General features: G+C 42.5%; 1 protein-coding gene across 2 annotated transcripts; it reads right to left on the reverse strand.

The window, feature by feature from the left end:
• Positions 1–23,894, reverse strand: igfbp3 (insulin-like growth factor binding protein 3). Of its 2 annotated transcripts, none has more exons than XM_063891695.1 (4): positions 23,371–23,894; positions 14,843–15,087; positions 12,415–12,534; positions 1–3,320 (listed from the first exon to the last, which is right to left on the reverse strand). In XM_063891695.1, exons 1-4 carry the CDS (start codon positions 23,732–23,734, stop codon positions 3,195–3,197), a joined length of 855 nt encoding a protein of 284 aa, XP_063747765.1. In that variant the 5' UTR covers positions 23,735–23,894; the 3' UTR covers positions 1–3,194. The 2 variants fall into 2 exon arrangements, with proteins under 2 accessions (XP_063747765.1, XP_063747764.1); XM_063891694.1 differs by lacking the exon at positions 1–3,320 and adding an exon at positions 6,405–6,959.
• Positions 23,895–24,144: the final 250 nt, after the last annotated feature.

Raw genomic sequence — 24,144 nt, forward strand, 5'->3', positions numbered from 1 at the left:
TTAAAATGTGTTCACTTTTTATTTAAAAAAAGACATTAAATACAAATTATATCTTGAATCAAAATCATTTTCTTCCTCGGAAAACAATAGCTGTTTGATTTCTAGTTTAGTATCATGAAAAGCTTGAATCAAAAAAACTCTTTGAAGGATAAACTTGAAATGAAAAACAAAACAAAAATACATTTACCCGTGAACAGAGAGATTCTTAACGTGACCAGCAGGGAGAAACAAAATGATGATAAAGAAAGTGACGTTGCAGAAGTGTGAGACTGGCTCTGCACTGACAGACTGAGGCGGGATGGCTGGGTGTGCATGGAGAGAAGTGACTGACGGAGAGGTGAGAGGTTCACTGGCCTAAAGAAGCCGTGAACTAAGATGACCAGAGACCTGAGTGCCTGACTGAAACAGATTCTGCCTGAGGCTGAAACCTCGCCTGCTGGGCACAGAGCTTACAAATGACCCTGCTGAGCAACAGAAGGAAAAAGGTTCATTACAAAATAAAACATTCATTAGTGATTATATTCCCCAAAATACACTGAATCAAATAGACTTTGCTGTGCAATCGGTGAGTCACTGAATTGTTCATAAGAAAACCTAGTTTGGATCAGCTTATAATTCTTTCTTAGATAAATAATTTTTATTTTTCAGTACTGTACATGATGTCTAGTCAGACACATTAGCTGGCCAGGAAATAATAATAATAATAATATATATAATATATATAAAAAGACACACTTACAAATATTAGGGAGGGAATAGCTTAAACATATTTTTATGTATGTTCCTCCCCTACATCAAGTCTTTGAATAGATGGGATATAGCACCAACAGTTGGTTGTTAAGTTGCTGCGCTCTATTAAAGGAGGTGTACGGCCGATGTAATGCTACCAAGCTACTGGGCGAGCATTCTTTGTCGGCACTCTCTCCACTTTTCAAGTCTTTACACAGGATGTGGGAGAGCATCGGGCAGGAAGCTCCTCGGGGAGGACCCCGCCTCCTCCCTCAGACCCCCTACCACTTGTGTGAATGCATATTTGGTGCTGTGTCCACCTTGTGGAGATTTGTTGGCATATGATCATACAAGCATGTTTTTTTCCCCAAAGTTACGAAAACAACAACAAAAAAAAAGAAAATAGTTGCATTGAATGGAACAAATTCTGAGGGGGTGTTTGCAAAGTTTGCTGTCAGAAGTCCTGGTGTAGCTTTTTTTCCTATTCCCCCCCTTCCTCCCTGGGTTATTATTGTTTTCTTACAGTATCACACTGATTCATCTGACATTACCTTGAAGGAAAGGTATGCAGATGCAGATAGGTCCAATTGTCTTTAACTGCATGCATTGACGAGTAGCGGCGCAGCTAAAGTGCTTTAAGTGCTTGTGCTTGTAGCATAGGGGCAGCTGGCACCTGCGGCGGGGTGGGCCGGTCACACCAGGCTTGCCCCGTTTAAACAAGACTACACCAGGATGCACCACTGACAGGAAAAGGTGTGGCAGGGTGCTGGAGTGGGGACTAACAGCTCGGGTTAGTGGGTCGGAGACAGGATCAGGCACACAGACAAGGGCACAGCTTTACATAGGGGGTAAAGACACCTAGGATCGGAGGAACTCAGCACCGGAGCTGGATGATAGACATGGGACAAGGACGAGGAAGAACATGGGACACAAGGCTAGAGGAACAGAGGGGCAGGGACTGGAAAGTGGGTGGTGGGAAAGAGACAGAAGACTTATCCCTGCAGGGTGGCATGTGGGCATTTCACCTATCCATCCTTTTTGAGTTTGAAATACTCGCCTTAGTTACAGTAGACTCAATACAGTGGTGCATGGATCTCGTATCTTGTATGGACCTTATTTCGAGAATCTGACCGATCTTATCTCGATTTCAAGACAAGGAAACCCGGGGAAGGCTAAAATGGTAATTCATTCCCTGGTCTAGGACTAATTCCTGCAGCATTGGATTGGCATTGTGATGTATAGTCGATGCCCGTTACCAATGACATTGAAGGCTGTGCCTCTGATGGTCAGGCTGAATTACCATTTTTTGCTTCTGCTTTATTTGTCAATCCAAAGTGTGCATCTAAGCTGTCAGGTGAGGTTATTTTGAGCAAACAGTATCCGTTTAGCCGTATCCGTAGCATCACTGTGTTGCGTCTTGTTGGCATTAAGTTAGCAGATGCTAGGAAAAGTAATGCACTTTTTTGTTTTAGATTGTTGTTTTTGCGGCCATTTATGAAAAAAAATATCAGTGATGTGGTCAGCAAATCAGATGTCTGCAGACGTGGTTATATTTTGGCACATATTGCATCTTAATCCACTTGCTGATGGGAGCCCTCAGTATGTTCCAAATTCTTTCACCTGATTTGTTCATATAGGATCATGCATTAAATCTGCTGTTATACTGTGGTGAAGGAGTATTTGATTCTCAAAAGGTAGCTCTTCAGTGAAGTTTTCCTTTATTGGACGACTACAGGGGGTGAAGGGGAGGGGAGGCATGGGAAGGTCAGTTTTCAAGGCACTGTAACTGCATTGTTTGCCTCTATTCTCTTCCCTATAGCAGGGCAATTCAAAGGCAACAAGAAGGACCCTTGCTGCTAGATAAGAAGCCAATCCCATAATCCTTCACTTCAAAATGGACCCTGAGCCAGAGAGCATTTTTATTTTCTTCTGCATTGTTTAATGGAGCAGAGGGAGGGCTTGGATCTCAAGACTGTTATTTACAGAAATAAAACACTTTTGGGAACTCACATACTCACACGCCACAGACATGCAGCTGTGCACACGTATGTTATGCGGGTGCTCACACATTAAGACACACACTGACTCACACTCACAGACACACAATAGAAAAGGTGGTGCTGCATTTTTCTTTTTTTTCGGGTCATCCTGTTTAAAGTGAGTGGAAAAGTCGTGATGGTAGAATTCTCTCCTTCTCCCCCTGCTCTCTCAGCTTTTTGCTTTAAAGAAAAGAATAAAGGTTCCTTAAAAAGCACAGGACAGATAGCTGTGATGGACAGAAGGCTTGTGCTCCACACTTTCCTCCCCCGAGCTCTCTGACAGAAATGGGACCTAAAATCCTTCAAGAGCCCCCTTCAAAATGTTTACATAAAACTACATGCGAGAGCAAATTAGGCTCTTTCTCCCCCCCACCCTGCTTGTTCTCTGTCTTTCTCCCTCCGTCCACTTGTCGTCCCTCTGTCCTCTCACTTGCTCTCCAGGTTGTAGCACTGCGTCTCGCCCCGCTCCCTGCCGTCGTAGCCGGGAAGAGACTGCCCGTATTTGTCCACGCACCAGCAGTAGCCCCGCCTCCTGCCTTTTGATGGACGGCACTGCAAGATAAAGAGGAGGAAAAACAATTAGTCCTTCTTGTTTGCTTTTCATCAACACGAGATTAACGTGTGGAGCCTTCAACAAGAAGGTTTGCACAGACAGTTGGACAAACATTACTTTTATCTTGAGTTTTGAGAATGCAGGGAGAGAAGGAACTGGCAAGAAGCAGAGGACTTATCACTTTGAGACACATGTGAAAACAGATTAGTGTTTCCAAGGTGAGGAATAACCCTGACACAGCTTTATCAACGCAGCCTTCAACATGGCTTTATTGCTCTCTGTGTTGGCTTTCAAGGTTTTGGATGCTTGTCAAGGGGCCAAGTCGTGCCTCAGCAGAACTTTAATAAGTAGATATCACATCGATCATGCTGAGGAATGCCCTGCTGCCTAGAGCTGCCTCCCAGCTTTTATGTGCAGGAACTTTAAAGTGCAGATGATACAGCTGCTCACAATGTGAAAGATGATGGTAAAAATATATCAAGATATAAAGTGATAGAGCCTCTGCTAGGCGTCCACGTGGTGCAACTTTGTCCCCTCTGTGAGCTGTTTATTTATCAGGCCCATGTGCTCCTGACCAGTGGGGGTAAACGATGAAAAAGCAGATTCTTTCTTTCGATAGAGCGGTGCGGGGCAATGAGGAACACACTCAGTGAGTGAGAGCGAAGGTAAACAAGGAGTTGCTAAAATATTTGCCAAGGCCAGTCGGAGGGCTGCAAGGAAACCGTCGCTGCTATTCTGGGAAACTGGCAGACACTCAAAATCATCTGGTGCTGATTATTGGCCGCACGTGCACGAGCGCGGGTGCATGTGCACGCATAAACACACATCAGCAAACATGTAGGTGCACACAAACAACAGTTGTATCTACGGTATATATACATACCCCCCAGGAGCACATACAAGTGTGCAGTGATATCACATGTCCCACAGGGGGCAGTCCATAAGTGTGTATATAGTATTTACTGTTTGTTTGGCTCTGTACACAAGAACACTGCATTTCAATCGCAACAATGGCTATGGGGTGTAAGTGCTTACTTTGGAGGTATAAAGGACCCATTCAAACCAATTTACTAAAAACCACTTGGCCTCAGAAGCAGCCATTCACTTCTGTTTACTATGACAATCATTTAGCAGACTCTTGAAACTGGCTTGAGTTGTACTGAATGCTCACACTACACTGCCCTTTGTCCATGATACATAATTGTTGCGAGGTAAGGCAGTGGAGCGATTTCAAATCAATCCTAACTTAATCTACATTACCATGCAATAACTTTTTAACACTAACCAGAGTTAATGCAGACTTATTGGTCAATGCGATGGATCAGTTCAAGCTAGTTGATAGAGTGCTCCTCATTTTCATAATGTACAGAAATGAAGCGAAACCAATGACTGCCTGAAGTCAGGGTAGTTTTGGGAGTCACATCAGTACACTATTTTCAATGACCCCTTGCGGTTGTGTGAATCGTGTCAGATCCTTGTGTTACATTGTTTTTCAAGATGCTTGGGCTATAGTGCTTCATTTACATTTTTTACATGCATTGGGAGCAATGTGGTTCAGTGTCTTGCTTAAGGAAACTTCCTGTGGGCAGTAGGATTCTTGAATCAAACCAGCTCGGATGTAGCACAACGAAGTTTGCATAAGTACGTTTTACCGACACATGGTGATTTGCGATGATGTGTCAATAAGCCGCTGGTGTTTTGGTCTACATTGATGAACTCAACATTAGAAACTGCCATTTCTGTTGCATCTTCCAGCAGCAGTCAACATTGCTTTCAATCCATGGTATTGACCAGAGTTGCATAAGAGTCTCATGTCTAAGTATAACATCTGTAAAGCGCAATAAACTTTGCTTTAATGTATAAAACAATTTGAGGTTTCACACGGAGTAAATCAAACAACAGAGCAGTGATTACCAACATACTGACAGCACAGAAGTGGGGACTATGCATCTTGGGTAACCAGGTGTAGGATATGTAGCACTTTTTACATGCAGTAGGTTGTATTAAGAACTATAATGTCTACACAGCTTATCAGACGTGGGAGTAGACACCTCAAAATAAATCTGAAAGTCAACTTAAATTTCAAAGTCATTCTTGAAATTGGAATTCCAAGAGCCAAGCCCAAACTTCATACAGCATTGTAATGACACAGAGACAGAAAGACAGGCTTTAGAGTGTGACCAGGTGCCTGTTTCCGGCACAGTCTATATCCACGTGTGTCCTGAGTGCATGATCAAAGGCAGCTTTATAGAGACTGAGGCCTATTAAAATACCTCACCAACAACTACTGCAGAAGTCTGGGGGCAAGTACGCAGCCCGACACACCCCGTTCTCGCACACCAACACACATCAATCGAGAGATTCTTTTCATTTTTCTTACCTCTCTTCCTCCTCCTAATCTTCTGTCTTACTTGGTTTTTCTTTCTCCCTCCTCTCCTCCCTCTATCCCCCGCACGGTGCCATCGTCTGAGTCTGCGGCCAGCTTCTATTTTAGCCCTGACCCAGTGGACGCGACCGCAGAGAGGAGCTTAACATTGTGTTCCTTTTGCTCTGGTTAATGATGATGGAGTCCTGCCTGGTGTATGTGTTTGTGTGTGTGTGTGTATATGTGTGTGTGTGTGTGTGTGTGTGTGTGTGTGTGTGTGTGTGTATACAGGAGGGTTGAAAAGCCAAAAGGAGAGGCGGAAGGGAGAGGAAGAGCAAAACGTTCGCATTCCCCTGTTGCTTGGCTACCTTTGAATTTCCGCTCTGTCTCTCTATCATCTGTGAACTATTAGCAGTCATCACAAGCAATCCTTTCTTTACTACCCATTATCTACAAACTACACACACACACACACACACACACACACACACACACACACACACATACACACACACATACACAACACACTGAAGAACAATGACAAAGACAGCCAAACCTCCGGTTGAGGACTAGATTTCACTTTGTATATATCGAAGACTGACAGTTGTAATCATTACTTATGCAATGAACTTTTAGCCTTTACAGACAAAATACATGCACAAAAACATATATAACAGAGTACAGGAAAGGAAAATCCCTAAAAGCATAATAGGGCCTCTTTAATATACATAAAGACAGTAATCCTGGTGTTTAAGTTAAGGCAACAAGGGATCCCATCATTGATCCAATTGCACAATAGATAAACAATTAAATGTTAACAATCAATCATGTAACTCATTTTTTTCTTTGGAATTTTGTACTATACTTTCTTGACACTTTTATTTGGCATCAAAATTACACAGGAATCATACTGCAGTCACAACAGACGTTTTACATATTTCTATGTTTTGTCCAAACTGATTAACAGTGGCGCTGCGCCATCTTACTTTCGGCGTGCGCCCTCATACCAAAATCCTGATTTCCGACGTAAAATGTTAAAGTGATGCGAGAAAACAATATTTCTGTTCGTTAAAAACTGTATAATTCCTCCACATATATGAACATTTTGTCGAATAGAGCGTCAGACGGCATGGACAGTTTTGTTTTTACTGAGCTCTGAATAAATAAGTGGATTGATGTCCAGTGGGTCTGCCGGGGGATGAGTGGCAGGCAGCAGGCTTACACTGAAACTGTGATTTCTGAATTGGATTTTTTCTTTTGCTCTCCTTTTTTTCTGTAGAGGAAGAAAAGAAACTGTAGCTCAGGATTTATTTGTTGTTTGAAGTGCAATATGTGACTCAGCAGCTTTTAAACATGAAGAAACTATTATTTTCCGCCTCGCTCTAATGCATTATTTTTGCAGTAAAGTGGACGGGGCCATAATGTTGACCGGAAATGACATTAGGGCCCTCGTACTATATTTTTCTAGAAAAATCCCAGCTGTTTCTTTATGTTATGAAACTGTTTCACGAGTGACCTCGAAACACGACGCAAATCTTTTCAAAGCACCTTCAAAAGCAAAGTGAGTAGTTGACACTGGAAACACAGGTTTTTTGGAGGGATATCAAACTGATCTGAAAAGCGTAGAACATGAACCTCAGCTCAGGGGTCAGCTCAGGCTTGGGCCCCATATTCTCATCTTTACAACCCCAACACTGTCCCTGCGTTGTCCACATTGCATTCGCTAAAAGAGCCCATTTCATCCACAGCGCACATTCATAATGCTACCTTTATGGGGTGTGTGTGTATGCGTGTGTGTTGTGCGTATGAATGCGTGCTCTTGTGATGCCGGCCTTTATAGCTAATAGCAGCGCCGCTGGGCTTCACGGACATTAAAAAGAGCCTCGGCTGACCACAGGATAAACACAAGCTCATAAAATGCAGCGTGTTTGTGTGCGTGTGTGTGTGTGTGTGTATGTGTGTGTGTGTATGGGTGCACATATATATGAATTTGTGTAAAATAGGGCGCATCTGTTTGCGTGTGTGTGTGTGTTTAACTGCATTGGGAGTCGCTGCAGGATATTACTTTTCTAAAAAAGAAGATTGTTTATTGAGAGTCCCAGTGAATTAAGCTCCAGAATAATTTGTTTGTTTTAGAAGAATGGAGCTATACAAACTTTAAAATAGGAGCAAAAAGAATCAATATAAACCAGACTTGCAAAAAAAGATGGTACAACACGTATTAGCATGTTAAAGCTTCTGTAATGTGAATATGCGCGCCTTGTTATTTAGAATTGAATACCTTTGTTACCAACTGAGAACAAAAAACTAGATTTCAACATTAATATTGTTTAATTAAAATTAGGGTTCCTCAAAGCAGGCTGAACAGTTACAAACACTCATTGCCAAATGCCAATGTCCATTAAGCTTGGCCATTTGGTTTGTGCCATAGGTCGCCATTGCCAATGTCCGTAGGTCTGTCTTTGTATGTGCAAACTGAGTATATGTAGGTTTTATCCGGTACTATGTATATATTATTTTGTTGTTTCTTTTGTGGAGCTGCAGACCAAGTCCAGAACAAATTTCCTTACAGAGACAATAAAGTATATCGTATCATAATAAGGAGCCTCCCAACTTTTGACAGGCATCGATTTAACCATTTATACACTATAGTCTTAAAATACATAGTCAAATATTCCTACAACTGTATTTATTTTTGTCAGATACAGACATGTTGTTACAATAACCCTTGCTTCTTGAAAATATAATCTTGATCGATGATTAAATGAAAATAAATGATAAATTAGGCAATAATAAAAGTGATGATTAGCTGAAGCGACATTACATGATGGGGTATCAAAACTCAACTCATACACTGACATATGTCTGTAAACTCATTGTGACAATAAAAAATACTACTCTCAATATTATGTAACAACCAAAGCTCAACAAAAAAAAAAAGACTCCACATCCCCAAGTGAGAGGGAAGCCGATGTGGATTAGAAATCCGGGGAGGGAACAGAACGAGGGAGAGAGACAGAGTGAAAATAGCTGTCTGGGTCCCTGAAGGTTGGCCAGTTATTATAAAGCCATTGTGGTCGGTGTGTACGTTTCCACAGATTCTTCTGAGTCACGCTCAATAAGTCACTCCTTATGGGCCTGCCACTGTCACCAGGGAGGAGGCATAAAGGGTATACAGGCACCTGGCTAGCATCCTTAACCCACTGCCTATTCCTCTTCCTACTCCTCCTCTCAAAACACACACAGACACTGTCGTTCCATTCACAAACCTCTGCAGGGTAATTCCTGGCCAAACAAGGAAGGAGAAAGCCAGGTGGGCGGAAGGCAGGATGGACAGAATGATGGAGAAGGGAGGCAGAAGAAAAGACGGGTGGAGGACTGTAGGCGAGCCACAATGGGGGCAATGATGGGTGGGTGAAATCATGAATAAGAGCCTGAAAGTGACAGTGCGTGAGAGGGAGGAGAAGTGAGAGTGAGTGTGAGACTTTGAGAGGTGTAATGAGTGGGTCAGTGTTGGGCATGCTTGGCCTGAACTGGGATACTGGGCCAATTCATATAACTGCTGCTAAAAATAGGTTTCCCTGTAGCCGAGGTAGGGCTCACACTGCTCAGCCAACCTTCTCCTACAGCACTCATATTACTAGCAACGTACACACTGGAAAGCACACACACGTACCTGCTTGTCATGATAGTTGACCTCTTAAAACAATATTTTACCACAAATCCATCTTTCTGGTAAAACAATAAATAAAATACCCACTAGTCTTAAAAAAGTGGCTCTTAAATGTTGATACATTTTTCTGTCATGTACATTATGATGGATTTTAATAGTGGTCCAAGAGTAGTCTTAGGAACATATCAGCGTGTCATCAGTTCTGGCAGATAAAAGCTTTAAGATGAAATATTGCCATCAACAGGCTGATTAGATCACATTATGATTTCATCTCATATCATACTATTCAATCATCTCTTGCCTGTTTACTTATCTTTATAACTTTCTTATATTTTCGCAGTACTGCTCTAGATGCCTTTCCAAATTCCCCCTTATGGACCTAAATAAATACTATTTAATTGAATGTGACGCGTACCATTGACGAAGCAGGCGTGACAAACAAATATGTCTGCTGCGTTGAGATTTATTTAAGTGTCTGAAACAGCAATCCAAAGACTGAGGGCATTCAGAGGACGTATGTGTGGGTTTCTGGGTAGTTTCCAGTACAAAAATGCTTGTCAGTCATTGAATGAAAATGGGATTGTTAGAGGAATCTCCAAATGTTTGATACCAAATCATGAGTTTTTTTCTATGGAGGACTAAACCTCTTGGTGTCCTAATGTGGTACTCGGGAAAATATTTACTTTTTAGAAGAAAATATTTGAAAATGTGTTCAACGCAGAATTTGTTGCAACAACTTTTGACATAATTGTGGCATGTTTTGCTTCTAACCTACATTTTCTTAGTTAACCCAGATAATGCGCACATAGTCACAAGTGCCAAATGGGAAGGCTACAAATGACAGCAGGGTATGCAGAGAGTCTGACACTTTTATCCAAAATGACTTACATTCACTTCAATATTGTATACATGCTTATGGGCAGACGATAGAACCTCTGACCCCCTGACCCTCTGATTGATAGACACCCATTTACCCACTGAGCGATGGCTGCCAAATATGGCTGCAGATGTGGTGTGCTTGTGCTTTTTCTTTTTCTGGGAATCACAACTTGAATCTATCATTCATCTAATATGCAGCCTATCTTTTCCAGGAACCCAAAAACCTTATACGAACTCTTGCGTTTTTCTGGATTTTGACCAGATGAACCTATTTCTAGTTTATTATCTTAGAAATGTACTCTTTTGGAAGTTAGTACTGTCTGGTTGACCAGCAACTAATGTTTCAGAGTTTGCTGAACTTATACTCGTCTCCCGATCAAAGACCAACAAATGTATGCGTATGATCAGATCAATATAAAAGCAATAGAAGGTTGTTGCTAAATTTACCATGTGCAGTAAGTTTTGTTAAAGTGATAGAAATGCATCCAAATTCCTGACTGTAGGAAACAAGCAACACATTTTTCTTTTCTGCCAGAATGAATATATGGTATTGTTCCTTCGTCTGTGAAACACTTAACCTTTATTTACCGTTATCTAATCTGTTATCAGGAAAGCACAAAGGGATTTATGTATAGTTCTCATTTTAATTCCTGTTGATCCTTCCTTCCTGGAACCCCTTGGTTAGTTCCCAGTTTAATTCCCGGTACAATTTGGTTAAAAAGGTCCCCATGAAAGATGAACCTACCATCTCTTACCAGCCACCTTTCAACAGTGCCTGAGTATTAAAAGATTTCGGGCGTGGTTTCACTTTAAGATACTGAGGCATCCTGTGTATCATGTGTATGGTTATGCCCCTTTTTTCTTCTGCAAAGTCCTTCACCCACCATCCACCCCCTCATCCCTCCTTCCAACCTCCCCCTCCCCCCTTGCTCCCTTCTTTTCACAGTATTGTCACCCTAGACGGTTCACACGGTCTCCTCTTCGCTGTGTTTCCGGTCATAAATCTCTGCAACACACCGTGAAGGCACATCCCCTCGGATGGATTTAACACAACACCCCGCACCCCACCGAACCCTTTGAGAAAAGGGCGACAAGGGCTGGCACACTGCTGCACACACACACACATTAACAGACACACACACACACACACACACACACACACACACACACACACGCTTAGAACAGAACTGACACTTTCTTTGTAGGTATTTGTTGATGTAATCCAGGAACAGAAGAAGATTCTGATTTTAATAAAAAGTAACAACGAAGCCTCACTTTTGAGACTGGAAAAGAGCAATGATTTGTGTGTGTGTCTTTGTGTGTGTTATTGTTCGAGTTGGTCTCTGAGTCATGGTGCTTGTGGGTTTATTTTATTTGGTGACTCATGCGTTTCTCAGAACGGGCTCTATCTCCACGGAAGCCCTCCGATAAGACTCCCAATCTCAGGAAATGGGACGGTGGTATCAATTTGACATGCCTCAAGTCAAAGTAATGTCCCACAACACCTCCAATTCACCCTTCACCTTCCCAGCCTCACCCCTCCTCCCCCCATGTCAGCACATCACCAACCAATCTTCTCCAAATGAATTTTAGCTTCACGTTTTTTCCCCCCAGTCTTACAAATGAGCAGGCCTTGGGTGGCCCAAGTCTGCTGTACAACGGACAAGAAAAACTAAACCAGTGACAGCCTGTTTGTTTTTTTTACCTCACCAACAGCACCCCACACCTACACACCCTCACCAAAACTACCGCCATCAAACAAGCGCCATACATACACTCCCCTGCTGCCACATCTACCGTGCCACACACACTCCCAGACCGCATTCTTACATCCCTACCCCCCACACTCTCCCACACCACACACCCACAAACACACCTGACCGACTTCATTTCCTGTGAGGCATGAGTCAGACGGCTGCAGTGCATTTACCGGAGAGTAATACATGGTTATTAGCCATTCTGATAATATAGTGTTGATGTGGCTGTCAAGGCAACCTGTACTGCAAAAAAAAGGGGCATTGTGCATGTGTGGGTGGGTGGGTGGGTGGGATGAGTCGCTGAGGATTCTTTGGAAGTGTTCAGGCATGCGGTGGGTCTACTTCCATGTCAGCAGGTGTGTGTGTGTTGAAATGTGTGTGTGAAAAGGACATATAAAACAGTATAGAGAGCCACTCACCTGTTTTTTCTTGTAGAAACCCTTTCTGTCACAGTTGGGTATGCGGAAACCTCTCGGGTTGAGCACGTTGCTGATTTTGAGATCGCTCAGGATACTCTCCATCTCCCGCCGACACGGCCCCTAGCAACACGGCAAACACACCCCGGGGACGCCACTGTTACACACTCATCCTTACACCATCACAAACATGAAGAACATGAGTGTTCATGCAATTATAGCAGTTCATAGTGATATAAGAATGTCCAATTACCTCTCCCTTTAAGTTGATTTAATGTTTAACATCTTTTTACACAGTATATAATATATGATGAACAGAATGTAGGTGTCTGGATTTCAATCAAACATTTGAGATATATAAGTTTCCATTATAGTATATATTTTTAAGTCCCCAAATTGTGTCTGGTAATTTTGGTAGCTTTGGTTTGCAGTGATTATCCTATTTTTTTGTACAGGCTTAATATTTTTAGAAAATGATGTTGTTTAAAAATGATAGTTAATAACTTAAAACGGTACTCTGTGGAGTATTTTACCACAAATTGGTCTGCAGAGCAATGTTTTATTGAGATTCCCCTTACTGTTTGTATGTTTTTGAAGGCTACATTCAAATCATCTACCACAGGATGACAGCTGTATGCATTCTCGCCAAATGAAGGTTGCTTTCTGCAAATAGCATATGGTGTAATGCCTACTGACAGAGGTTGGTGCTAAAAAGAGGAACTGGGACTATCCTCTAAGAAGATCTTGCATACATCAACTTCAAAACCCTTTAAAAAAAAGTAAAATAACCTAGATATTGATACTGATGGACAACAAACCTATACGCTAAGTAGAAACTGTGTGCAGCATTTAGTTTGCTTTGGAATTACAGATTACAGGAGTTACAGATTCAGAGAAGATTTTTTTTTTCTTCTGGAACTAGATATTATAAATTTAAGACACTAATTTAGAGATAGTTTATAGGTGTTTATTTGTGGAAGTTTAGATTGTTTAGTGTTTACTTTATTGCATTCAGTTCTAATAACTTTATCAAATTTAAAATTTGATTCTGCTTTCATGCCACACAACCTACATCCTGTATCAAGCATCCTTCTGTATTGAACTGAGTATTGATTTTGGATCAGGAATAGTTTTAAGTCGAGAAACTGTTTTGAAAAGAAATTGTGACCCAATAACCTAAATAAAATGCAATATCCAAAGATGTACAGGTGTAAATAATCAAATGAATAATTTATATTTTTCATTAACTACCTCGATTTCAGGTTCCTGGTATCATTCACCCATGGTCATTAGTATAATTGGTTGCACCTGGGCTTTTTCTACTACAGTAATTCAAGTCAAAACTGTCATATGTATTAATTATGTTTTAGACAATGTTTATAGAGATAGCTGATAATTGTTTAATGACAGCCTTGAACAATTTTGAATATAGGTTTCTGAACAATTTAAGTGCCGTTGGGTGATTTAAAGAAAGACTAGATGTAAGAAATAGTATAGCAGTGGCAACATTTCACAGCTTTTTTTAATGATGGTTTAATCTGGTTTACCTTTATATTAATACTGTCACATGCAGTGCATAGGTTATAATCAATGCATGTCAGGTCAAAGATAATGGGGGTGTCTCTGTATCCTGACGCCCACTAGGCTGCACTGCCAACAACAAATATTATTAAAAGCGGCTTGCTAAACTTCAGGTAAAGAACTAGAACTTGTCAAATATAAAAGAAAATCGATGAAAGTCGGCCACAAGTTAGCCTACATGCTAACAAGCCAATGCTGGCTGGCATTGTCCGAATATGATAATTACTTCAAGCTAACGTCACTGAGGTTACTAGTCTAGCAAACAAGGAAGCAAGGTTATGTTGTATCAGACACTTGTTTATTAGACAATGTGATGCTCATGACTTGTAACGACCCCCTTTATTAATTATATGTGTTTTTGTATAAAATGTGTCGAGATAAATATTGCTAAATAGTAGCTCGACAGCTAACGCTAACTAGCTAGCAAATCACCGATCTGCCCTCAGTCTCTCTGCGACTCTCTGTTCTTTAGGTAACGTTATGTGCTTTATATTGTTTCAGTTATCATATCGCAACTAAACTTGTATTTATATTACTGTTGTTGATTGTTCAAAGTCCATTCTTGATACACAATGCATTGTACTGTAACGTTAGGATGGGAGCTAACTAGTTAGTTAGCAAATAACATTAAAAGATAACGCTATGGATTTTTTAAGGACGCTCTTTTTTCAATGTTTTTGTGTAATAATGTTCATGATTTCTGTTTTCAAAAGGCCAACACTATAAAGTTTATATTCAAATGTGTGACTTTTAAATGTTGTAGCAGGTCTCTAAGAACATCTACTGCTACTGTTTATCATTCAAGTAGCAACACTTTACAGACATTTCATTGCCTCTTAGTGTGACTTACATACTCGGTCTCCCTCTTGTTCTCCAGGGAGAAGTTGTGAATATCCATGTTGGCTCCCCCTGAAACCGATTCCACCTTGAAGCTTTGAGTCTTCTTGTTCTGATCTTTCTGGATTAGCTTGTTGTGCAGCGGAGGCCTGCTGTCAATCGACCCCCGACTGTGCCCACCCTTCACGGTCGCCATGCCAGGCGTCACCGTCGCGGTTGCGTTGAAACAGCCTTCTTCTACCTGATTTCCAGCGTTATCTGAAACGGTAAAGGTGAATCATCAGCTTTCAAATGCTTGGTACTGAACAATGCCCAAATTAGCATCAGATCCTATGACATTTAGCTTAATATCCTCCTGTCCTTGAGGCAGTTACACTACATAACCCTAGAGCGAGTCCCTAAAACAACTATTTAGCCTACATTTGTCAAATTTAGATTACATTGGACTCCCACTGGCGTAAAGTATACCCCCGCAGCCCCCGCGAGGCGGGGGGGCCCCGGCCCCCCTCATATGAGAACGGGCCCCCTACCTCTATACCCCAAAGCGGCCGCCGACAGCATGTTAGATTTCTACTAGAGCGGCCGCGGCCGGCCGCAATTTTGAAAGACACTACATGAAATAATACTGCGCCAGTGGATACATGAACAACTTACTTTTATTTTGAAACCCGGAAATTGGGTGTGTTGTCATTGACTTTTCTGAAGTATTTCTTAGCTAAACCTCGCTACTGACTGTGACTGATCGCCTGAAGATTACAGTGTTTCAGATGCCGTCGTGGCTAGCAATCAGAGCAGACACATCTCTTCTCACAGGATGAGACCGTATTTTTGTGCACCAATGATGACAAATCATCACGTTTGTATGGCAGTGATGTAAGAAAAGTCTAAATAAAAAATACCTATTCAAAATAGTAATATTAGTATCCTCCTGTTTGCTCTGACTAGCTAAAGTCTTCGTATGTCGCAGAAGTGTTGGTTTATAACTAGCACAGCCTCATCGTTCTCTAAATTGGTAAGACATCGCCAGATCAACGACATTTGAATGGATTGTAAACCCATGGCACTTTTATGTTCAGAGATATGTAACATTTAATTATTGGTCTGTATGGGACGTTCAAAAAAGCTAATTTTCGCGTTACCGCTTATGGAAATGTCTGTCACTTCGTGACTTTCGCAACCTCCAAAGCAAGCTCCCGCGTCTGTGGGTGAAAGCTATTTTGTGCACAAGTAACAAAGATGGTAATCAGATGTGTTTTCTGTTTATGAAAGTCTGAAGAAACGTATTTTAAAATGTTTTATCGTTCGTCATCTCACTTTTCATGCCTAGTTTGCCAGCAAACTTGCTAGCTTGTCTTGTATTTACTTGTCTTAGACTGAGGTAATATTAGTCTGATGAGTTCGAGGTTGATACTAGCTAGCTATTGAATGCATCAGCCTCATCGCTTACTAAACTGATCATATTTAGATAAATGTATAGATAAACATGTATAGTTAAAAAAAACTGTGAAAATGAGTCACTGTTTCATTCTCACTTCTAATTATTCTTCGTTTGTGTCTACTAGTACAAGTTATTCAAATACTCTCCATTCTTTTTTTTTAGCTGTAAGCTCATTGTAAAAGCAGTAGCTGTGTTGTATACAGCTTTCCCGGGCCGCTAGGGGGGGCCCGTGTTCGTCTCCCGATATGATTCAATGCACGAAATATGCGATCTAATATTACGCGCCATTTCACCGCAGAAATGAAGCGCACCAGAGAAAAAAGTGGTGCTCAAAAGCGACAAAACAAAAAGAAAAGAGATGAATTTACATCCACACTGCCCAAAATTTCATCTGTTTTTGGGAGAGTGCAGCCTAACTCTCCACTTCAGGATGCACAATCAGGTAGGGTCGTGGAAAAAAAAAACTAGCGCAGTTACAGTAAAACGAGGCAGTGGCCTGAGGCAGCCTCTAGCCTCCACTAGCCTCCATGCAAGCTAAGCATCAAAGTTACGTTTTGTATTGAAAAGAAGTAAATAACATGTGACAATTAAACAAAGAGAAAAAAATACTTAAGTAAAACGTCTAATTGTTTCTCTCATTTAAAACGCAAGGGAATTGGATTTTCATCCATCCGTCCAGAAATGTCTTAAGCTAACATGTAGGCCCCTACAGCTCCCTCGTAGGCGTCTGTGTTAAAAACTTGCGGAGAATTTGTGACATGGCCGTGAGAACCCAAAATAAGTTCTGAAATGCAATCGGACTCTTCAAAGGGTTAGCAGCAGACGAGGAGGGAGGGATCGCTGCGCATCAGACAGACGCTGAAATCACAGGCGCATGCCCTTCTGCATCGGATGAGGAAGATGCCGTGCATCGGGTGGCTGCTGATGGCAGAGATAGGCATACCGCAGGTGAGGCTCTGGCTGTGCCGTTGACTCTTCTTCATAAAGACAAAGCATCAAAGTTGTTGTTTTTTATTATTGAAAAGCAGTAAATAGCCTGTGGCAATTAAATAAAGAGCCTGAAAAGACGCTGAAATCACAGGTGCATCGGATGAGGGAGGAGATGCCGTGCATCAGATGGCTGCTGATGACAGAGATGCGTGTACCGCAGCCGCAGGTGAGGAAGATGTCTCTGGATGTGCCGTTGACTCTTCTTCAACTGAGGGAGAGACCATTACGGGGCCTGAAGAAGAAATCCGGGACAGCGAGAATGTTGGGAGTGGGACTTCTTCTGATCTTGAATGCGCTGTTGATAGGCCTTCTGATCCTTACCCTAGTGACAGGGCTAATTTCCCTGTTGACATCTCTGACAGTGATGTTAAGAGATCGATTATAAAGCAGGGGCCATGCAAATACGAAGGCCCCTATCCGAGGGATGCTAGAGGCAGGTGCTTTTCTAAAGAGTACTATAACCGTGTGTCCAAGAAAGGTACACAGATATCACGCAAATGGTTGTGTTACTCTCCTAAAATGGATCGTGTGTATTGCCAGTGTTGTTGGTTGTTTGGTGACAGAACGTCTGTGGGCCATAATTTGGCATGGACAACCGGGATTAATGACTGGCAAGGTCTTTCGCGGAAGATCAGAGAGCACGAACATGCCCGTTGCCACTTGTCAGCCTGTGTTGTGTATGATACATGGCAGCAAAATGTAACCATCGACGAAAGGATTTCATCTGATTTCAAAAGTGAGGTTAGTTTTTGGTCAGATGTTTTAAAAAGGATTGCTGACGTTACATTAACCCTTGCGTCCTGTAACTCCGCTTTCCGTGCGCACCACGAGAAACTAGGAGAAATCAATAATGGAAACTTTCTGGCCCACATCGAACTCCTTGCGCGTTACGACCCCGTGTTGGAGAAGTTGATCAGAAGTAAAAGTAAAATCAAATACTTAAGCCCAAAAATTCAAAACGAGATGATCTCAATCATGGCACAAACTGTCTTAGACGAAATAGTGAAAGAAATCCATGAGGCAGAATTTTATTCGGTCATATTAGACACAACACAAGACATTTCCAAAGTGGATCAGCTAAGCCAAGTGCTCCGCTATGTCACGATTCCTAAAGATGACAATGATGTGCCCTCAGACGTGCAAATTCACGAGAGTTTCATGGGTTTCCATTCAGTCCACGACCAAAGCGCACACGGCTTAGAAAAAATTATTCTCGAGCTGTTAGAGATGAAAGGAATCTCGGTCAATAAATGCAGAGGACAGGGATACGATGGCGCAGCCACAATGAGCGGGGTCTACTCTGGCTTACAAAAAAGAATCTCGGATAGGGAACCAAATGCAATGTACGTTCATTGCGCTTCTCACAATCTAAATCTAGTTTTAAACGATGCGTGCCAGAATGTGGCAAAGGTGAGAGCGTACTACGATACAGTAGAGAAACTGTATGACTTCTTCAGCGCAAGCATTAAACGTTGGGAAATTTTGGAAGTGCAGTTCAAAGTGGCAGGGCAGCCAACTCTTAAACGTCTATGCCCGACACGTTGGGCATCCAGAAATGATGCGGTGCGCGCCCTTCGGTTTCGTTACCCAGACGTAATGAAAGCGCTCACTAAAATATCCCTGCTGTCCAAAAAACCCAAAGAACGCGCGGAGGCCACTGGTCTCAAAGCCAGCATGGAAAATTTTGAATTTGTGTTTCAAACGGTCATACAGGGTAAAATTCTTGAGTCAGTCCACATTGTTTCCCAACATCTCCAAAAACAAAACGTGGACATACTACAGGCAAGCCAGTATCTCTCAAGTGCGTCTGACAGCCTTGCGTCACTCAGAGGTGAATATGACAGCCTCAAAGAAGCTGCCCAAGACCTGGCCAAATTGTGGGGTATCTCTCCTGTATTTCCCGAGAAACGCAACAGGCGTACGAAAACCTATTTCGACGAATTGTGTGAGGACGAAAGGCTTACGAATGCAGAGGAGAATTTTAAAGTGTCGGTCTTCTACGCCACTTTAGACATAGTCGTTGCGCAGGTGGGTCGCAGGTTTGAAAGCATGCGAGAAGTGGCACGAAGGTTTGGGTTTTTACGCCCCGAGGAACTCATCTCGAAATCCGATGGTGAGTTATATGCATCAGCAAGTACTCTGGCTGCGCAATATAATGACGACTTATCTGCTGATTTTCCTGATCAGATCCTGTCATTTAGAAGCGCATTACTACCCGCTCTAAAAGAAATTGAACGTGGTGGGGTACAAGATTTGGCACGCACTCTCTTTGTGAAACACAGTTCCATATTGTCCAGTCTGCCTGACGTTGCCACAGCTATAAAATTGTTCTTGACCATACCCGTAACCGTTGCAACAGCAGAGAGGTCGTTTTCTAAACTAAAATTGATAAAAACATACTTGCGAAGCACTATGTCGCAAGATAGGCTACGGGGCCTAGCCATCATTTCTATAGAGAACAGGCGCGCTCGCAAGTTAGATTTAAACGGTGTGGTTAGAGACTTCGCTCATAGGTGCGCTAGGAGGAGTGCCCACATATACTCGTATCCAAAGATGTAAATGCTCTGTTTATCATCATTAATGTTACTTTTATTGCTGACTGTTGTTGCTGACTGTTTCATTGTTAGAATTATATGTAATAAATGGATTGGATAGCCTACTCTGTGTACAGAATATTAATGGGTTAACAAAACATCTATATAGGCCTATGGATTAAATGGGCATGGGATGTCAGGGGCTGAGTTGCAGCATCTTTTTCACTATTTTATGCAATCAAAACACACACACACAGGCCTATATATATATTAGGATATATATATAAAGAGAGAGAAGTAGGAGTAGGCTAGTAGTAAGGAGGCCGTGGCAGGTGGCGGTGGGGGGCCCCAGTCTAAGTACCTGCAGGGGGGCCCCAAGTGCTTGTGTTACGCCAGTGTGGACTCCACATACTGCCTAAATACTTTTATCTTTCCTATTTGCTGGAAAAGTAGAATCACTTGTTTCACAAAAATAAAAACAAAAATATATATATGCGCATGTACGAAAAGCCTAAAAAAGTGTTTTTAGCAGTTTTAGTAGTAATATTGTCAATCCAGACCAGGTTTGAAAAAAGAGGTACAACTGTCCTTATTGGTGTTGATTCAGAAAAAAATAATAACATCTTTTTGTATTATGAGAGCAAAATAAGGTTTCCGAAAACCTTAAATCCTTCCAATAAATCTCTATTTTGTGACTCTTTTCCTTAACAGCATCCCCTCAGCAATGATTTAACTTTACTATTCCAATAAAACATTGTTCTAGAGGATGATAAAAGCCTGCGTCTCTTTATCCAACAGAGAATCTTGAGTGCCTAAGATAGGCATGTTTAAAAGAGAAAAAAGTTAGCTCATTGCTTTGTGGGCTGTTTGGAGCCAGAGCTGAAGCCAAGAAAATAAACAGAAACATGACGATTTCATATCCACAAATTTCCACAACATGCAGACCAAATGATATAGTCACAGAGGCTGAACAAGACTTTTTAAGGACACTTGGGAGAATAACATGATATGGATGCGTTTTTATCTGTAGGGTGGTGAAATAAGGGATTGTGGCTAAAAGAGGACGAGGTTAGGGCAGTAAGAGATAAAGTGGGAGATGAGGGAGCAGATATATTATTAGCCTTTGGCAAAGATTACTGTCAAATCGTTAAAGACAGAGTGGGGACCATCTGACCGATTGGGAACAGAGGAGGGGGCTCTAAACACTCCTACCTTATATAGGAGTTGACCAAACTACACGCAATGTGCCGCCCGCTGGGTGACATCATCACAAGGCCAAAGATGGAGGAGCTAACTGAGCTTGGAGACGTCCTGAAGTGGCAGAAGGATGATGGGAACACACATGCAGTGGTTCACACACACCCAAACACAGTTTTAAATTGTAACTCAAAGCAGATTTTGTGTTCGAGAGCTGCGGTGAGGGTGGTGGACGGACATTTAGGGGTGTAGCTCGTGTGGGCAGGCAGGCTGGCAGCCCACCCTTTCTCTGTGACCACCTGATCAATTAGTGACTTGGTGGGGCTCTACAGTCTCCCAGACTCTCCAGAATTTGGGATAACAACATGAATGTCAACAACAGCATCAACTAAAACAAGGCGACGTCAGAGACCAACACATGCTCTTTAAACCTGGGTCACATGGGTTTTCGGAACCCTTCAAAAAATGTCCATAAACTTCCATAAACAAGGACAAAAATATTGAGCCCTTTTTAAGATTCCTGCAAGCATTAATTTTTATTGTCAATATAAACTTTTATATAACATTTCTAGGAAGTCTGGGGCGTTTTAGATAAACACATTACGCAATTTGTTTGTATAATGGCACAGGGGTAAACAGCACAAACTGCGGTGAGGAGAGCTTGTTAATGTCTGGGAGGAGAGGCTGCACTGGAGCTGGGGACTGATGGTGGTGTAAACCACTGGGCTGTACTTACACACTCTCGCCATCAGGGGCGCTTGGGATCATTTCCCACATTTCTTCAACAGGGGAGTTACTAGAAAAGGGTATGCATTTAATCCATATTGAAACCTGTCTCACGGCTGACTTTTATTGTCTTCTGCTTGTCAAGCCATAACAGTGCATTAAATTGCATCTTTTTGCTATTGAATTGGAAATAATATTATTTTTGTGTTTAATGAAAGACTAAAAATGCATATTAACTGACAGGAGAGGATGAGAGAGGAAGTTAAATATGCAGGCTATGTCAGGAAATGAAAAAGCAGGACTGAAGTGTGTGTGTGTGTGTGTGTGTGTGTGTGTGTGTGTGTGTGTGTGTGTGTGTGTGTGTGTGTGTGTGTGTGTGTGTGTGTGTGTGTGTGTGTGTGCGTGTGCGTGCTAGTGGATGCATAAGCATGTGTGAGTGTATGACAATGTGTGCTAGCACACCGCATGCTACTGTGGCCAAAACAAATAACCAGGAAGAAGAAAACACACAGAGGCTCCTGGAGGCCTGACGTCAGCAGTGCCTAAACACACAAAAATGTGTATTCACATGTAGGTGGCATGTGTGCCGTTTCACCAGTTCGAGCAGCATGCATCCATTCACACAAAACACCATGCAAATATAAAAGGTCTCTAAATATTAGCAGAGAAAGAGCTATGCATTGACCACATGAGCATTTTGAGTTCAATGATTAAGACCTGATTGAGTGTATTGGTTGCTTATAGGGAGTTCAGGGACATTGCCCCCTCCCTTACTCTTTTGCCACACAGTCGAGATGTTTTGGCCAACATTCTGGACCAGGAAAGCAGCAGCACATATTTTCATGCCGTGTACACAAATCCATGAGCTTTCCTTGAAGGAAAAAAAGGACATTACAGAAGACAAGGACATGGTCTGGGCTCAGCCTCAGCTAAATACTGTATACTTACTGAATGTATGTGGCATTCCTTAACTATTGGTTTGAAGGAGCCTGTGTGTGTGTGTGTGTGTGTGTGTGTGTGTGTGTGTGTGTGTGTGTGTGTGTGTGTGTGTGTGTGTGTGTGTGTGTGTGTGTGTGTGTGTGTGTGTGTGTGTGTACTGTGCCTGCTCAGAGTCATGGAGCAGTGTTATCCTTACTGTTAAACAAACATTCTGCACGACAATCTTTTAATTCCTTACATTGTATTTTACATATAACGCATCAATATCAAAATCAGTGCACAAATGGGAAAAGGTTTCCTCCTTGTGGGAAAGCAACGATACATTGCTGCGTAAACGTCCAACCCCGCTGGTGTTATCCACTAAAACTTTCAAGAGCCTATGGGATCTGTTAAACACAGGCGAACACGTCACTGTGCAATGTCAAGCCTCCCCTCTAAAACCCCACGACTAAAGTGCTGATTTACGTTGTGGCAGGCTGCAAAACAGCCCACAGAATGGATTTTGCGCATATTTGTGCATTGCATCTTCAGTATGCGAGTCTTTATCACTTCCACTATCAATACTACGCACTTTCTTTTCGTACATGCGCATGGAACCCCGCATAGAGAACCACTCATGGAGAGAGCGCAACAACACAACACCCAGTAATTACGCACGCACAGAAAAAGACAACAGTATAATTCCCAAACTATTTAAAATATAAAGAAAACACCTACCTTGTTTTTGCGTTGGAATGAGAATGCTGTTGAGTTTTTTGGACGCGGCGCTGGAGCACACTCCCCGTCCCTGCAGCAGAGCTTGCAGGGGTCGGCTCTCCCCCGGCTGGGGCTGGCAGGTCAAGCCGGAGCCACAGCGCGCTGTGTACACTCCACACGCCTGTCCCTCACCGAGAGCGCACGTCATGCAGCAGCCGCAGCCGGGCTCCCTCAGCCGCTCGGTGCAGTCCTTGGGCAGCGGCGTGCACTGCAGGAGCGCCCTGGCTTCGCACGGCTCGCAGCGGACCACCGGCCCCACTGTGCCTGCCAGCCGGGTGAACGCAGCTAGCGCGGCGGCCAGACAAAGCACGCAGATACCGGGCATTCTGCCTATGAAGCTGGTCACAAAGGGACAGTATGTGAGTTGTCACGTCGGCTTAAGGGGACTCTCTGTGACACAGCGAGCCGGCTAGCCTTCTCCATCTGTATTTTCTTTTACGCGAACTTCCCGTTTTATACAGGCGGAAAAAAGAGCCAACAAGTCACACCCTCCTCCGTATGAATAATGTAAACGGAGAGCCCCGATATGAGGGACCGCTACATCCAGTCTGAAGAGAGAGAGAGAGAGAGAGAGAGAGAGAGAGAGAGAGAGAGAGAGAGAGAGAGAGAGAGAGAGAGAGAGAGAGAGAGAGAGAGAAGAGAGAGAGAGAGAGAAAAACAGAGAAAGAGAGAGAGTGCGACAGAGAGCTGCACACACGTTCAACACTTTTAATCCCTTTATAATAAATTACTGAG

Source organism: Eleginops maclovinus, chromosome 9 (assembly GCF_036324505.1).
Source record: "Eleginops maclovinus isolate JMC-PN-2008 ecotype Puerto Natales chromosome 9, JC_Emac_rtc_rv5, whole genome shotgun sequence".
NCBI classification, from domain to species: Eukaryota; Metazoa; Chordata; class Actinopteri; order Perciformes; family Eleginopidae; genus Eleginops; species Eleginops maclovinus.